This window comes from Schistocerca cancellata, chromosome 3, assembly GCF_023864275.1.
Source record: "Schistocerca cancellata isolate TAMUIC-IGC-003103 chromosome 3, iqSchCanc2.1, whole genome shotgun sequence".
NCBI lineage: Eukaryota > Metazoa > Arthropoda > Insecta > Orthoptera > Acrididae > Schistocerca > Schistocerca cancellata.
In genome coordinates this window covers 326210932-326230079 of record NC_064628.1, presented here as the reverse complement: position 1 = coordinate 326230079, position 19148 = coordinate 326210932, and the positions used below count along the sequence as shown (strand labels likewise).

The 19148-nt window shown below is 38.8% G+C and overlaps 1 protein-coding gene across 7 annotated transcripts in view; it reads right to left on the bottom strand.

Moving 5' to 3' along the window:
* The window catches only part of LOC126175019 (inositol polyphosphate-5-phosphatase A), a 275390-nt gene that overhangs the window by 141420 nt on the left and 114822 nt on the right, over positions 1-19148 (bottom strand). For 5 of the 7 annotated variants that reach the window (XM_049921515.1, XM_049921517.1, XM_049921511.1 and 2 more), the window contains 2 exons: positions 18018-18073; positions 17828-17912 (listed from right to left, as the gene is read on the bottom strand). In XM_049921515.1, the coding sequence (XP_049777472.1) occupies positions 17828-17912; positions 18018-18073 (141 nt within the window). Of the gene's footprint in view, positions 1-17763; positions 17913-18017; positions 18074-19148 lie in introns of those variants that run through there. The other 2 variants (XM_049921513.1, XM_049921514.1) reach the window with 2 other exon arrangements.

The following is a 19148-nucleotide window of genomic DNA, read 5'->3' as shown; positions in this document are numbered from 1 at the left end:
ATATGTGCATCCTGTGGTACAGATGTCAAAAAGGCATTCTGTTGGTGGCTGTTATAGCAGCACATGATTATCAATGTGCTGTAACATGAAGCATGATTCATTTAATGAAACAAGTGATTTCCACTGTTCCCAGTCAAGTTACGATGTTCCACATGCCCACTACAGCTTCGACTAATTAGGGTGCTTGGTCAACAAGGGTACATGTGCCAGTTGCTAGGGATCCTCCATTTGTAAAATTCTTTTGCCTTCCCCTGGCATCTTACTCCATTTTTAGAAGTGTTACAGACTGATAGTGACTACTCTGGTTTCCAAAGCAGATAAGCCTCTGACTTCCACTATCTTGGAGGATGTTATGGATGCCTAATGTCCTGTGGTTTGACAATCATTCACCTACTTGTAAGAAGCACCATAAATGGCAGCAAGTGTATACTTGACAAGGTTCACGTATTCTGTAATTATTATCTGCAGATGGCAGGCTTACATCATTTGGTACTGTTGCAAAGTCAAGAAAATCACACATTTCCCCAATATCTCCACATGGAATCAACAAATGATTGTACTCTACTCTCAGAACCTGTTATACATTTTGGTGCATCACATATCCTCTGTTAGACACATATAAACTGATTCACATGATAGAGGAACAATCATACTGAACTCATTGTTTTGCTTTTTGTGAGTTACACCCAGGCACTGCACTTCAAATTACGCAATGTGTAGAGACCTCACATACAAAGTCACAGTTTTAACTTCATGCTATATTCCTGGACTACCACCTATAGGCAAAACATAACATCAAAGAATACCTGATAGCATACCGTCCACAAAAAGAAGGCTCCTGGATTTGGATACCGCTCTATCACAGAGATTTGCAAAAACATTATGTTAGCAACAATCTCGAGGCTGTGGTTACGTCTCTCTGCGGTTTCCTTTTTCCATGAGATGCTAGTTCAGCAGCTTAATGGAAGAGTATCTGTGCAGTGTTGAACCAACAAGAGAAACATGGGACAAGTCGAAACTGAATAGCTCTTGATGTGAGGAGAGAGAGTGTAAGTGGTCATACTTTGCACCTGAAAATCAAGGCTTCTGGGTTCAAGTCCTAGCTCAGCACATTGTCTTGACCTGTCACAAAATGTAGAATGATCTGGCAGTCCAATGTATGTGGATCATCATGAACCTGAGTGCTTCAAAATTGAGGTATCATCACGGATTCAAAAATAGCATGCTTCAAAAGACCTAAATTAAATTCAAAAGGCAATACAGGTTATGCAATTGTAATAAGCTTAACCAGTTCCTCATTAGGGAGAAGTAAATGAGATGTGCATTGGCTGCTCACTGCATATGAAAGGCATGGTTCACTACATACGAAAGGCATGGTTTCCAGGTTTGAGACCAAGTCTCACACACAGTTTCAACTTCTTACAAATATGTGGAATGATCACAGTGTTTTGATATTCAATGTACTTGCAGTGCCTTGATCCTGAGAGCACGAAGGTCTTGGTTGCATGCTGAATTCATAAAGTAGAAATTGTATGGGTATAACACCAATTACAATTAGAGTTAAGTTACAAGTCCTGCATATTTTACAGTATGACATACAGGCAAAATAAAGATCTTGCATAGATATGAAGCACAGCAAGCAAAGTAACTAGTGCACTGCCCTCCACGAATAGTATTATTTACTCCAAGAAGAATTTTAGTGCCAATTTACTTATGGAAGATGGCAAGAAAATTTATGACACTACTGCTAACAAAGTCAATAAGTCAAACAAAAACATTCTATTTACGCAGAGCATGAAAGTGAAACATGCATTAGACTGTTGAGCTTCAACAGGACAAAAAATAAATAATTAAAATAAAAATCAACAACTACATAAACAGCCATTTGCAACACCTCCTGACATTCAACAACACATGATTACAGAAATAGCAGCTGCTAATGATTACTGGGAGAAATACACAAGTCAGCTTCATAAGAAAACATTGTAACAATACTATAAAAAGCCAACTGCCTGCATATCTTATGTAGGAAAATACAATCTGTAGACTGTAAATACATGCAACAACCATAACATTACAACCTCTCCACATTAAAAGGCTACACAAAGGAAGACACAAAAGGGACATAGAAACAGACAAGTGCATACATTGCTCTCAAAACCTGGTAAATAGGTTACACGGGGAGACAGTTTTCACACATAATGTACACAGCATCTTCATGTGTATCAACTGAACAGCCATGCAGTCAGTAATTGCCACAAACATAAAACAAACATGCTATCCATTGACCAGCACAGATAATGATATGAAGCTCCTACCTAAAATTAGCCAAAACTATAACATTAGTTTGATAATATCAAAACTCCAACTAATACTTCTATAAATGATGGTGGGATGCAAACTGAGAAACAGAGTATTGTTTAAAAAATTCTGTAAGTCATAGATGCAGTGTTAAAATGCTGTGCAGTGCTCCGAGTTTGAAACACAATAAACACAGAATTAAACAGAAACATTTGTAGAATGCTTTTTACTTTTGCTTGTAGTTGTGTGTCCAATATGTGTAAATAATAGATGTATTACTAAGTAAAGTTTGTTAACATATGTGCAGAATGATACTATTATCATCCACAATCAAAACATTATGCTCTCGAACAGTAACCAAAATTAACTGTAAATGAGCAACAGACAAGTTGAAACCATGCTCAATTGGGACTTGAACTTGCATCATCAGAGCACGTCTTTTAAATTCTCAGCTTGCTACTAGTGCTTCTCTGTATTTCCCATAATTGGTGGCAAGCTGAAGCTTTGAAATGGTACATGAGTCAGACTTCGATATACAGAACATCTTACTGTGTACCACCTTTGTAAAAGGGGAAGAATCCCAGTTCAAGTCCAGCTCACAATTTTAACTTGTGACATATGTTCATCACAGCATACACTCTGCTAAATATTAAAAATATGTACTTTTAATGACCTCAGATACAGTGATGTGGAAATGCCATCACAACACAAAATAAGAATTGGACAAATGACAGTACACTGCCAAAATCTGTCATGTGCAAGCGGTCAGTAAATAATAAATGCTAAAGCAAACTGTATTTATATAACACGTGCTACAAGAAAAAGTACTGCAAATAATGTCCATTCTCACAATTAATAAAATAAAATAAACTTGGACATGCTGAAGTAACATTTACAGTTATATTTATCTGCACATATTCCTTCCATGCTAATTATATTGTTTTCTCCACTTCTTACAGATAATGCACGACAACACTACCCTACCAAATTTATATTGTTTCATTTCTTTTATATCATCAATTGGTGAATCACATTTATTCTGTTCTTTCTCATATACAACTTCTATTGGTCCTCTTGTTATCCTCATCAAATTTTCCAGTAAAACAAATGTGTTAATAAATGTCTGCTCACATACAAGTTCAAAAAATGGAGAGACGGAATATAATAATATGGAAAGGATAGGCTGTTGCCAAATGAAAAACAATGCTAGAAGACGACCTACACCTCTGTGTCTGGAAACAATGGTGGTGATGTGCGAGTTGCGTGAATGTGTGAGAGGTTTTTACTTCTGAATAAAGACTGACTGAATGCTGAAATACTTCTACCATTCCTTTTCGCTGAGCCTGTCTGCAACTTGACACCACCTGTGTGATGAGTAGCAATCTATTATTTCCGTATTGTTGTGCACAATTTCATTCATTTATGTTTTGTCTATCCCATTAAGAAAGAGAACCTTTAGGGATGTGGTACAAATCAAAGCATTCATTTATTACACCCACAACAACTGGTGACATAGACACGATATTAGACAGTCACTGACATCTCCTATCATGCCACATCATGCTAAGTAAGCACCATCCACATCAATCACATCATACATCTTTTGAGTCCTTATCACCACAACTCCATGGTGTCAAACAATGCTACCAACTGCACATATGCCTAAAGGCACAATAACCAATTGTGTGATGGTAAAACCGCTATTGTTTTGGCAACACAATCCTGTCCAGTGTTTTGCACAGCTAGAAAGGCAACTTATGTTAGTGCACGAAACGGCAGGTGACACAAAGTATCGTTACATTGTTGCAGCGCTCAACAATCATATGGCCATGGAAGTGCAATACATCCTGGTGTCACCACCCAGCACTTTTCACTACACAACTATCAAGAACACCCTGATTACTCGTCTCCCGGAATCCAAGACAGGGAAATCTGAGAAGCTACTCCACATAAAAGGGCTAAGAAACTGCACTTCATTTCAGCTACTACATCGTCAGTGAATGTTAGCAAGCAATGCTGTCAACGAAGACATCCTGTAGAGTAATTGATTACTGTGCCTGCCATGTAACACGCAGAAGTTATTAACAGCGTGACCTGGTTATATTTACGTGCTTGTGCAAACTATGGACCACATAGCGAAGATGTATCCATCTGCATGTGTAGACACAGGTTGCTCACACCCTCAGGCAAATATCACCACCGCTTTGCAAGTGCAGATCACGGAGCTCGGGCCCAAGTTGCTGCCTTATGAACTCAGAGTACCAGTCAGTAATCCAGTCACTGCCACCCCCGCCCTCCTCCCCTGGGAAAATGCAGCGGCTCACCCTCATCAGAAAGTCTTCTGGCACCACTGACAGTTTGGCTCCAAGATGCAAAACTGCAGTCCACCACGCAAGAAGGCAAACTAGACAGGAACTCAATGACGTTGGCCACTGGCTCTTCAGATGGCTGCTGTTGACTGTTCACAAGACAGTATACTACAAAGCTACAGCTCCTGGCAGAAACGGGTGCTGATTTATCAGTTTATCATCTGTTCATATGGTGCACTGCAACTGTGATGACTGTCACTTTTTCCCTGCCAGTGGTTTCACAATATTAACACATAGCTGATACACGTTAACACTAAACTTAGGCCTGCAAAGTAAATTTGAGTGGCAGTTCAATGTAGTAGACACAACATGCCCCATACTCAGAGCTGATTTCTTATCATCTGTGGACTCCTCCATGACCTCTGCCACAGGTGCCTCCTTGATACCACAACCATCTCAGTAATTTAAGGGCAAGTAAATCACATGGATGACACTGCAGTGCGGGTGATAACCAGTGACTCTCCGTTCACGGAGCTCCTCATGCACGACTCAATACCACACAATAGACGCCCTCTCTAGCACATGTACAGCACTTGATAGTACACCACATCATATTTGACCAAACTGCCTGCTGCCTGACACCAGAGAAACTAAAAGCAGCAAAGCACAAATCCTCGTTGACACTCACACAGGTAACCTACCACCCTTCGAGCAATAGTCTGTCATCTCCACTGCATGTGCTCCCAAAGAAAAATGGATTGTGCCCATGAGGAGATTACAGACAGCTCAATGCCAGAACCATCCCTGGCTGGTACCTGATACTGCGTATTGAAGATTTTGTATTCAACATAAATGGCAAGTGCATTTTTACTACATTGGATTATACATGTATGTTTTACCCAATACCTGCAACACCAGACGATATTGCTAAGACCGCCATCTGCGCACCATTTGGACACTCTGAATTCACTAGAATGTCTTTTGTATTTTGTAATGGTGCCCAAACATCTCAATGATTCATGGATGAGGTTAGACATGACCTACATTTTTATTATGTGTACATTGACGACATTTTGGTTATGTCAAGCTCTGAGGCAGAACACATGTTGCACTTGTATCAAATTTTCAGTTGTCTTTGTGCACACAATCTGCTTGTCAACCGACCAAAGTGAATTTTCGGAGAAGCTGAAGTTCAATTCCTACGCTACACTATCAATGCTAAAGATATATGGCTGCCACCAGCCTATGACAGGTACAGAACTATGACAATTTCTTGGTGTCACCAATTTCTATCATGGTTTCGTTCACAGCCATGCCCTCCTGGCTCTACCACTGAATGAATTCAAGCATGGTCTACTGAGACCAAAAGACAAACTGCTACGGAACACACAAGCTATGTTATCACTTCCAGAAGCACCTATTGCCCTAAAGGTCAATTTTATTTATTGAATATTTTTAATTTCATTTCCTGTTCCATAGATCCTGTAACGAGTGAATCACAAGGATAGGGAATGTGTCAGATTCTACATAGCTCAAATATAACTTGTATAAATACAATAAAAAGATTCAATGTAAATAAAAATCAACTGAACGACAGCACAATCAATCAACAGAAAATTTTGTTTCACATGTTAAGGATGAGTAATATATTTATGATATGGAATGTGTCAGATTGTACACAGTTGAAATATACCTTGCATAAATGCAATCAAATATACAATGTAAATAAGATATCAGCTAAACAACAGCACATTTAGTTAACAGAACATTTTGTTTCACATATTAAGGATGTGTAATATATACAGGAGTCAAGATAAACTAAATATTCCAAAGAAAATACAGGAATACCAATAAATACTTGTCATATGCATATGATAGTACTCAAAATTAATTATGCTAATTTTACAACACTTACAAATTTAGTGATTATATACATTTTCTTTCACATATTCATCAACTGCATAAAAAGATTTCTCTAACACGTACACCTTGAGAGGCATTTGATGTGTGGTGGGAGAGCATTAAACAGCTTAATGCTGGAGTAATAAGCTGCTTTTTAAACCATAGTGAGGCTTTTCAGTTCAATGTGCAGACTGTTATTGGTTCTTGTGCTATAGTCATGAAATTGGGTGTTATCTTTGTAGATAGAAGGGTTTTCACAGACAAAGGTCAACAAGGAAAAGATATATTGTGAGGAGGTGGTAAGGATCCCCATCTTTCGAAACAAGCACCTGCAGGAGTGCCTGTGATGGACACCACTCATTATTCTAATTTTTTTTTTTTTTTTTTTTTTTTTTGTGCAGTGAAAATTTTCTTTGGGAGAGGTTGGTTCCCCCAGAATATAATAGCATATGACATTAATGAATGAAAATAGCTGAAGTATGAAGCCTTAATGGTGTCTGCTTCAGCCATTGAAGCAATAACCCGTAGTGCAAATATTGCTGAGCTACAGTATTTACTCGAATCTAAGCCGCACTTTTTTTTCCGGTTTTTGTAATTCAAAAAACTGCCTGCGGCTTAGAATCGAGTGCAAAGTAACCGGAAGTTCTGTAAAATGTTGATAGGTGCCGCCACAATTAACTTCTGCCGTCGAATATATGTAGCGCTACAGAGGCATGCTTTGCAAGCACAAAGATAAAATACTGGCGCCACAACCTCTGCTTCAGTAAATAAATTAAGGTGGAAGACGAGATTTTTTTCTCCGCCCCGAGTTTCGACCACTGCACTTTCATACATTATCCAACAAAGTAAATACAAATTCCGTATTGTTCATCTTCGAATGTAGCAGCCTTTCAATGTACTATGAAAATCCGACTGGCAAGACTGTTTGGGATGTTTGTCAATATGGCCAACTCTACGTTCGGAATAGTTTCCTACTTGTGACAAGAGATGGTTGCTAGTACTAACTTTTACGAATTGTGAATCACATGCAGTATTCTCTTCACCATCAGAATAATACGAATATAAACATTTTGCCATGTATTCTTTCGTGTTTGCTGCTATCTCATTTAAATCCTGTCTGCCTAATAAACTACGAAACTAGAGTGAGACAACAGCAAACGCGGAAGAATATACATATCATGCCATGTTTATATTCGTATTATTCTTATGCCGAATAGTGATACAGTCAGATATTAAGCACGACAACTGACTAGATTTTTAAATCTAAGATGACTAATTTCTGTGCAGAATGTAATGTACTAAAGAGGCGTCTGCAAAGATTTTTAAACGAAGAAAAATTTTCGCTAAACTCTCCTTCACATCTTCTATCACACGCAGTCTATTATTTTGTTCCTGTTGATTATTATCAAAGAAAACAGCAGTGTAAGTAACAACAAATAACAGTCTCTTGTCATTGTTTCGCTAATGAGACGATTCCTCTCTCTCTCTCTCTCTCTCTCTCTCTCTCTCTCTCTCTTTTTAATTGGAAGCGGCGGTAGCGTGCACAAAAGCAAGACATCAAGACATGCCGTGAGCGGCAACAGGTCGTAAACACTCATTATCAAAATGCGACAAACAATGCATGATACAGTCCAATAATGCATTTTCAGCTTAGAGTGACGTAAACATCTATAACGAAGAGAACGGCACTTATCAGATCATAGAAAAATAAGCAATCAATTCAAACCAGACGAAGCACATGAAAAAGGAAGGGTATCCATATAAATCTGGACGGAGCGCCTGACGCATAGCAATGGCTACCTGGTAAAGCTTAACTGCTAAGCTTATGACTCGAACCAAACTACTGTAGCTGTATCGTCATTCATTCAACCTAAATTGTGTCTCATATTACAATGGACCAACTTTGTTTCGATTTGGAGGTGCGGCCTAAAACTTTTCTCTCACCTTGAATTTCGAGTCTCAAATTTCAGGTGTGGCTTAGATTCGGGAAATTTTTTTTCCCTTGATTTCGAGTCTTATTTTTCAGGTGCGGCTTAGATTTGAGTGCGGCTTAGATTCGAGTAAATACGATAAGTGTTTTATAAAGATGAAGAATGTGTGCTGACCAGTTACATTTGCTGTCTATACAAGCACCCAGGAATTTTGTAACCTTAGCTTTTTGTATTTCTTGATCTCTGCACTTAATTTCTTCCAAATTTCTTTGTGAAGTATGGAATCTCATATAAAGGGTTTTATCTGTATTGAGTGAGAGACCATTTGAAGAAAACCAGTTTACTACAATCTTTGAAACTTTATTCGTAGTTTGTTCAAGATTGTTGTCTGTAAAATCGTCAATTAGAATTGTAGTGTCATCTGCAAAAGAGTAAATTTACTGTTTGAATCAGAACAACGTGGGAGATCATTAATGAAGATGAGAAATAGCAGTGGACTCAAAACAGAGCCTTGTGGCACTCCACAACTTACTAAGCCCCACTCACATGAAGCAGGTTCTCTGGATGAGCCACTCATCATTACGGTCTGCTTTTGGTCCTTTAGCAATGATTGGAGTAACGAACCAACGGTTCCACCCAAACCATAATATTATGCCTTTTTCAAAAGGATTAGATGGTTTACATAATCAAAGGCTTTTGAGACGTCACAAAAAATACCTACTGGAGACATTTTTTTGTTCAGAACTTGGTTGGAGAAACACAATACTGCTTGTTCTGTAGAAAGACCAGCACAAAATTAAAACTGACTTTTGTTTAGGATACTGTGGTAGCTAAGATGATTGACAATCATCCTGTGCATGAGATTTTCAAGAATTTTTGAAAAAATGGTTAAGAGGGAGATTGGGCAATAGTTTGTAACATTGTTTTTATCACCTTTTTTAAAGAGTGGTATCACTACAGTTAGTTTTAGCCTGTCGGGACTATTCTTTTTTGCAGAGATGTATTGAAAATGTTGCCCAAGACTGAACTTATACATTTATAGCAATATTTTGCTATTTTACAGGAAATATTGTCCACATCAACAGACTTTTTATTTTTTAATGAGGTAATAATTCTTTCAATCTCTTTCACTGTAACATGACATAATTAAGGATAATTGTGGGGGTCTACTACTAATAGCTTTCTATAGAAGAGCCAATGACTCGTCCACAGAACCTTTACAGCCTGTCTTCTCTGCTGCTGACAAAAAGTGCCTGTTAAAGATTTCTGCAATCATTTCAGGTTTCTTTACATTATTGGTACCCCCCCCCCCCCCCACTTTATTACATTCCAAATTTTTTTTTATTTTGTTGTCAAACTTATCAATTTCAGACTTAATGCACGTATGTTTTGACTTATTTATTACCTTCTTTAGGAGGGTACAGTAATTCTTTGTATCATTACAAGTTCTGAGGGAATAATACAGCATCTGCAGGATGTTTTTATTCCTACAGTGATCCATGACTTATTGACAGTGCCTACATGACTGTTTCTAATTATTTTTTTGGGAAATGTGGCTTCAAAGATAGACATAAATTAGTTCAGAAAAATATTATAATTTTTGTTCACATCTGTTTCATTGAAAACTGGACTCCAGTCTATCTCTTGCAGGCTGGTGTGAAATTTTGTAGGGTTTCATCACTTATGTGTCTGCCACTGCAATTGGTGCTGCACTGAAACAGCAACTAGGCGAACACTGGCAGCCCTTGGCTTCTTTCAGTTGAAAGTTATCACCTTCATAGTGGAACTGGTTTACATATGACTGAGCTGTACACTGCATACTCCTCCATTAAGAAGTTTTGCCACATGTTAGAGTGACAACAGTTTAACCCAGTCACAGATCACAAACCACTGATGTCTGCTTTCTGCCAGTGTCCGGAGAAAGGATCAACACATCAGCTGTGCCATATAGACTATATCAGACAGTTCACCACTTGCATAGTCCAAGTTGAGAGAGACCTGAAAGTGCCAGCAGACACACTCTCTTGGATTGAAACAATCACTGACACTGTTGATTTCAAAGCTCTTGTTGCAGTGCAACAAGCAGACAGTGAGCTGCAAGACTTTCTGAAGCAACTGTCAGATCCATAACTCCAGAATGTTACAATACTATCATTAAATGAACTGCTGTACTGTGATGTCACAACTACCAAACTGCAACCATTTGTGACCAGATGACGTTCTTCACCTTGATAAATGCCAACTCAGCTCACTATTCCATGGCAGCTTGTCCTTTAGCCTCAGCGCACCACGTAAGAAATTCAATGGTACAACCAGGAGGACGTGGTTGTGAATGAAACGACAACAGTAATCGGTGATGCCAAAAAATTGTCATGTGCTCAAAGACAAGTGAAAATCTGCCATAAGTGTGACAGGTGTTTCGTCTTGGATTGATATGACCGATACAACATTGATGTACACGTAACAAAAATCTCTTCCATGAATCATTGAAACATGAATGCAGGATTACAAAGTCCAAAAGGCATTCTAGAGAATTCAAACAGTCCAAATAGTGTGCAGATGGCAGTCTTAGCAATGTTGTCTAGTGCCGCAGGTATTTGGTAAAATAAATGCACTGGCAGTCTTAGCAATGTTGTCTAGTGCCGCAGGTATTTGGTAAAATAAATGCACTAAATCCTATGTGGTAAAAATGCATTCATCATTGATGTTGAAAGTGAAATCTTCAGTATGCAACATCAGATACTGGTCAGGGATGGTTCTTGGCTCAAGCTGTCGGTAACCTCCACACGGGCACAATCCATTGTTCTCCTTTGGGACCACATACAGTGGAGACACCCAACTGCTGGTCAAATGGAGGCACCTTCCCGTTTGAGCATGAATTGGAATTCATGCTCTGCCACTTTCAGTTTAACTAGTGCCAGGTGGCAGGTGGTGCAGCTGAGCATGAAGTGGTGGTTCTGGTGTGGTTAATATAAGGTGTACTGCTGGATGCTGCACAGGTGCTGGTGTGGGCATCTAGCATGTGTTCTCCAGTAACTGCTTCAGAAGCTCTACGAATGGAGAGTCAGTGGTTATCATTTGCACTGCAGTGTCATCCACATAATTTACTCGACCTTGGTTACAAGGTTAGTAGCGGTATCAAGTTGGTGCTGATGATGGAGATCAGGCAGGAGTCCAAAGAAAGATAAGAAGTGTCCTCCGAATATGAAGCACTTTACGTCTGCTACGATGAATTGCCACCCAAATTTGTATCGCAGGCTAAGTTTAGCATTAAGGTGATTTGACCATTTGTTGAGATCGTGGAATCATTGGCAGCAAAAAGGTGGCCATACTCACACTTGTGGTGTGGTAGACAGGCGGACGGACAGAAACTGACATGTATCTACCAGTAACTGTAGTTCTGTATTATAGTCTGTCATGAACAGTCAACAGCAGTTCTGCACCTCAGAGTCAAACTGTCAGTGGTACTAGCACACTCTTGCTGATGGGTGTGAGCAGCTGTGCTTTCCTGGTGGGCAGTGGTGACAGGATTGGCAGCTGGTACTCTTGAGTTCATAAAGTAGAAACTTGTATGGCAAGCTCAGAGATCTGTGCTTGTAATGGAGTGAGGGTATTATCTGCCCGAGGCTGTGGGTAAACTGTGGTGATGTACACAGATGGTAACATCCCTGCTATGTGATCTGCAGTTTGTGCAAGTTTGTCAGTATCACCAGCACACAATTAATATCTTCTGTGTATCGGATGGCAGGTGCGATAACTAAATATTCTGCAGGATGTCTTCATTAACAACATTGCTTACTAACATACACATGCAGTGCAGTAGCTGTGATGGAGAATGATCCCCTAGTTTTTCGCTGCAGAGTAGCTTCTCTTGTCTTCACCTTGGAGTGCGAGAGGTAGGTATCAGGGCATTCTTGATAGTTGAGTAGAGATAAGTGCATGATGGTGATGCCAGAATATCTTGCGCCTCTGAGGTCATATCTTTGTTGAGCCCTTTGTGTCGTCTGCAGTTACAAATTGGCTTTATAACTTCGTGAACCATAGGATGGGATTCTATTGCCAAAATGGTGGCGGTTTGTGTGGTTGGTTACTGCCCCTGTAGGCACATGTGCAGCTGGTAGCGGGTCTGACATCACAGAGTTATGCTAACAAGGAAGAGAAAGACATGAGACACAGCTGATGCTCATTCGATGCATTTTTAAAAAGAGAATCACACAACAGAATAATTACAAAGCACATAGCAAATGTAAATCAAAGAGAGACTGTAACAAAGACAATCATGCAAGGAGTACTCGCTTGAGTGTGTAGAACTACACTTCCAAGTGATGATGCACTTCAGCATAAATATCTAGAATGTTTTCCTGCTAAGAAACAGGTTTCTGGTGGTGCAAGAGCTGCAGTGTACAGCTTCCACAAATGTGTATACAATCACAGCTGCTTTTATGTGCAGGCTATATAGGCTGTAGGCTAGGGGGCCACACCACAACAATTTAAAATGAAAACAGTCTAGGTTGTAATACTGTGTTGTGGGCCCTCTTATAATCATAAAATATGCAGATGTGATTATTTTGTATGGGATTATTCAGTTAAATTTTTCAGTTGGGAGCTGATGTGAATTAAGTTAACATTCACTTCTCAAACTTCTGGTTTGTTTACGACAAATTCCCAGTACTAGTCAGGGAAAAAAATCTGATTTATGCATGAAAATGGCGTTCCACTTATTTGTTGTTTATTTTTTTATAAAACTATCATTGTTCATAGCAATTTTAGACTATTGTGTTCTATCTATTAATGATTTCAATTCTTTTAATTTTTTTTTTAATTTCGTAGGCAGAGAGCCCCCCCACCCCCACCCCCCCATGAACCATGGACCTTGCCATTGGTGGGGATGCTTGCGTGCCTCAGCGATACAGATAGCCGTACCATAGGTACAACCACAACGAAGGGGTACCTGTTGAAAGGCCAGACAAACGTGTGGTTCCTGAAGTGGGGCAGCAGCCTTTTCAGTAGTTGCGAGGGCAACAGTCTGGATGATTGACTGATCTGGCCTTGTAACAATAACCAATACGGCCTTACTGTGATGGTACTGCGAACGGCTAAAAGCAAGGGGAAACTACGGCCGTAATTTTTCCCGAGGGCATGCAGCTTTACTGTATGTTTAAATGATGATGACGTCCTCTTGGGTAAAATATTCCGGAGGTAAAATAGTCCCCCATCCGGATCTCTGGGTGGGGACTACTCAAGAGGATGTCGTTATCAGGAGAAAGAAAACTGGCGTTATACGGATCGGAGCGTGGAATGTCAGATCCCTTAATCGGGCAGGCAGGTTAGAAAATTTAAAAAGGGAAATGGATAGGTTAAAGTTAGATATAGTGGGAATTAGTGAAGTTTGGTGGCAGGAGGAACAAGACTTCTGGTCAGGTGACTACAGGGTTATAAACACAAAGTCAAAGAGGGGTAATGCAGGAGTAGGTTTAATAATGAATAGGAAAATAGGAATGCAGGTAAGCTACTACAAACAGCATAGTGAACGCATTATTGTGGCCAAGATAGATACGAAGCCCACACCTACTACAGTAGTACAAGTTTATATGCCAACTAGCTCTGAAGATGATGAAATTGAAGAAATATAAGATGAAATAAAAGAAATTATTCAGATTGTGAAGGGAGACGAAAATTTAATAGTCATGGGTGACTGGAATTCGAGTGTAGGAAAAGGGAGAGAAGGAAACGTAGTATGTGAATATGGATTGGGGCTAAGAAATGAAAGAGGAAGCCGCCTGGTAGAATTTTGCACAGAGCACAATTTAATCACAGCTAACACTTGGTTCAAGAATCATAAAAGAAGGTTGTACACATGGAAGAAGCCTGGAGATACTAAAAGGTATCAGATAGATTATATAATGGTAAGACAGAGATTTAGGAACGAGGTTTTAAATTTTAAGACATTTCCAGGGGCAGATGTGGACTCTGACCACAATCTATTGGTTATGAACTGTAGAATAAAAATGAAGAAACTGCAAAAAGGTGGGAATTTAAGGAGATGGGACCTGGATAAACTGAAAGAACCAGAGGTTGTAGAGTGTTTCAGGGAGAGCATAAGGCAACAATTGACAGGAATGGGGGACAGAAGTACAGCAGAAGAAGAATGGGTAGCTATGAGGGATGAAGTAGTGAAGGCAGCAGAGGATCAAGTAGGTAAAAAGACGAGGACTAGTAGAAATCCTTGGGTAACAGAAGAAATATTGAATTTTTATTGATGAAAGGAGAAAATATAAAAATGCAGTAAATGAAGCAGGCAAAAAGGAATACAAACGTCTCAAAAATGAGATCGACAGGAAGTGCAAAATGGCTAAACAGGGATGGCTAGAAGACAAATGTAAGGATGTAGCGGCTTATCTCACTAGGGGTAAGATAGATACTGCCTACAGGAAAATTAAAGAGACCTTTGGAGAGAAGAGAACCACTTGTATGAATATCAAGAGCTCAGATGGAAACCCAGTTCTAAGCAAAGAAGGGAAGGCAGAAAGGTGGAAGGAGTATATAGAGGGTCTATACAAGGGCGATGTACTTGAGGACAATATTATGGAAATGGAAGAGGATGTAGATGAAGATGAAATGGGAGATATGATACTGCGTGAAGAGAGTGACAGAGCACTGAAAGACCTGAGTCGAAACAAGGCCCCCGGAGTAGACAACATTCCATTGGAACTACTGACGGCCTTGGGAGAGCCAGTCCTGACAAAACTCTACCATCTGGTGAGCAAGATATGAAACAGGCGAAATACCCTCAGACTTCAAGAAGAATATAATAATTCCAATCCCAAAGAAAGCAGATGTTGACAGATGTGAAAATTACCGAACTATCAGTTTAATAAGCCACAGCTGCAAAATACTAACACGAATTCTTTACAGACGAATGGAAAAACTAGTAGAAGACGACCTCGGGGAAGATCAGTTTGGATTCCGTAGAAATACTGGAACACGTGAGGCAATACTGACCTTACAACTTATCTTAGAAGAAAGATTAAGGAAAGGCAAACCTACGTTTCTAGCATTTGTAGACTTAGAGAAAGCTTTTGACAATGTTGACTGGAATACTCTCTTTCAAATTCTAAAGGTGGCATGGGTAAAATACAGGGAGCGAAAGGCTATTTACAATTTGTGCAGAAACCAGATGGCAGTTATAAGAGTCAAAGGACATGAAAGGGAAGCAGTGGTTGGGAAAGGAGTAAGACAGGGTTGTAGCCTCTCCCCGATGTTATTCAATCTGTATATTGAGCAAGCAGTAAAGGAAACAAAAGAAAAATCTAGAGTAGGTATTAAAATCAATGGAGAAGAAATAAAAACTTTGAGGTTCGCCGATGACATTGTAATTCTGTCAGAGACAGCAAAGGACTTGGAAGAGCAGTTGAACAGAATGGATGGTGTTTTGAAGGGAGGATATAAGATGAACATCAACAAAAGCAAAACGAGGATAATGGAATGTAGTCAAATTAAGTCGGGTGATGCTGCGGGAATTAGATTAGGAATTGAGACGCTTAAAGTAGTAAAGGAGTTTTGCTATTTGGGGAGCAAAATAACTGATGATGGTTGAAGTAGAGAGGATATAAAATGTAGACTGGCAATGGCAAGGAAAGCGTTTCTGAAGAAGAGAAATTTGTTAACATCGAGTATTGATTTAAGTGTCAGGAAGTCATTTCTGAAAGTATTTGTATGGAGTGTAGCCATGTATGGAAGTGAAATATGGACGGTAAATAGTTTGGACAAGAAGAGAATAGAAGCTTTCAAAATGTGGTGCTACAGAAGAATGCTGAAGATTAGATGGGTAGATCACATAACTAATGAGGAAGTATTGAATAGGATTGGGGAGAAGAGAAGTTTGTGGGACAACTTGACTAGAAGAAGGGATCTGTTGATAGGAAATGTTCTGAGGCATCAAGGGATCACTAATTTAGTATTGGAGGGCAGCGTGGAGGGTAAAAATCGTAGGGGGAGACCAAGAGATGAATACACTAAGCAGATTCAGAAGGATGTAGGTTGCAGTAGGTACTGGGAGATGAAGAAGCTTGCACAGGATAAAGTAGCATGGAGAGCTGCATCAAACCAGTCTCAGGACTGAAGACCACAACAACAACAGGCAGAGTGCGGACTCACTCACTCACTCTCTCTTCAGTTTACCGACAGACTATATCAGCCACCTGCAAAAGTAGCATGCAGTCTCTAGAATTATGAAAAGTATTACAATATGGCACCATGTAATTTACATATTTACTGGGCAGCACAGCAAAAAAAGGCATTTTCAATAGAGAAAGTATATGAGCACTTAGAGCTATTGAGAGGTTGAGTATTTTAAAGTTTGTGTGAGCCATCAACTGCACTCCAAGGCAGATTTGAGATTGTAGCTTTGAGTTCTGTTCCAGTCATAATTTCTAAGATTTGGATTTATCCAAATATTTTATATATTAGTACTCATTTGTTATGTTTTTTGAAAAATAAATAACAATTCAATAACATAACACTTCAGTTGTTATTGTGCACCTGAAAATTAAATCACTTTACTTAGTGCTAATGCCCTGGGTCGATTACAAATCTTTCCACAGTGTCTTGCATAGTGAGGGCTTGTGACATTGTTTTTGGTCAACCTTCCATCAAATGGGGACACTAATCTCAGCAGCCTAACTACCACTATTCAAGATGAGTAGGATATGTGCTGTCGCTAAGTTTCACTTTCTACCTTCTGCCATTATCATCAACAATAAAACCACAAACAAGCCACTACACTACCCTTGCACCTATTACATTCATCTACATATGGGAGTCACACCTGGAAAGCAAACTGCCTTACTGAATAAACAAGAAAGCTGGAGGTAACATCCATCTACCTTCATGACTTGGTGAAATATCCTTGGTATGCCATAATTACACAAAACACAGAAAATAATCATGGTTCAAAAACTTGATAATATTGTACATTTCATCTCTGGAAAGGAGTTCATCAATGTCTACAAAAAGAAAGTTATATGCCAACCAGATGTAATGCTAAGCATAAACTTAAGTGTAATTTCACACTGCGGTAATACGGTAATAATATGTCAATACTTCACAGCTTGCTATCAATACAGCATTCTATTAAAAATTGTTTAAGAGACTACAATACAACAGAGGTAAACATATATAAATTTAAAGTACAAAAGAAAAATCTATCTTATTATTTATGGAAGTCAGAAACTACAAACACAGTGGAGCCAAGAAAAGGTACACAAACTAAATAAAAATCTGATAATAAAATTGTGAGCAAAATACACAAAAATGCAAACCTATGGATGCTGTGGGGTGACTGTTTATACTCTAAGAATTGTTCATATACAAATGGAAACTAACTTTCACAACACCTTGAGTGTCAATTCGGAAGTTAAAATCACCAAAGAGAAAGAATGGTGCATTTCCATTGTCATCATTATGAAACCTGAAGGGGAAAAAAATCAAGTGTATTAATAAACATGTACAAAAAAATATTAAAAATAGATGTGCAAAAATACCAACTTTCAAATCAAATGCAAATGGCACACACCTGTCCAGTGTATGTTCCAAAGCACGGCGTCGATTTTTGCAGTAAACGGATGGGAACTAAGAAGAAATAAGAAAATACAATAAATAAATATTCTATACCAAGATTACTGCACCACTTAATATTTTTAGAAATGTGTAGTTCATTATTGAATTTATGTGTATATGCAAACTCCAATAGCACCTAAAAAAAGCGATAATACAAACAGAAACAAGTTTTGGTTACAGCACTTCCTTTCAGTTCTAAAAAGTGATAGTTCTGCCAGGTTTTGTTCAAGCGTATTTTGGCTGTCACCTAATATGGTCTGCTTATATCTTTGTTTGACTAAATGCAGACCGTGACTAGGCATACTGGCCTGGACCATTATCAATTTGAATTAATAGACAATGAGGGCATACAAAGAAGTGGTACACAAATGGCAAAGTCTTGTTTAATTTCAATGTATCCCAAAAATGTTGAAAAGCCAGGGCTAGGAACAAATGAAGAAAGAAGCCAAATAATTAACAAAAACAGAAAATTCCACAACAAACGTTTCAGGGTGCAATCAGCCTTCCATATACTACTCCTGTGAGAGTAATGAAGCTCAAATTACACCGTAAGCAGCACCCATGTGAACAATCCATCATGTTGCTGAAGTGAATGGAATGATAAGAAATGCCATATGTAAAAAGTTACACTTTATATGCTTCAATCTTAAGTGGGATAGGAGAAGCATCAATATATGGTATCTCAAAAAAGTATGAAGCTTGTGAATTGTGGACCATTGTAATTTTGTGAGGCTGGTAATAATAACTTTACAAAATCTTACTCTGCTTTCTCTGCAGTTAGTATACAACAGAGGGGCAAGGGTATTATCTATAATTATTACAAATTTATATAGCACTGTCAGTATAGATCCCAACTGAGTAATTTTAAAGTAGAAAATTTTTGTGTCAACCTCACACTCAAGGGTGGACCTACTGAAGATAACAGAAGTACAAAGTGATAATTTGCCTCTATTCACATGAATGGACACTGAGAAACAACAAGTTGCCAATTCTTAGAGATCACAAATTACTATTTGTCTATAAGCTCCAGCTTAAGAGAAATTAAATAAACTGCAATCTTTAATAATGAGGTAAGTTTCTTTTTAAA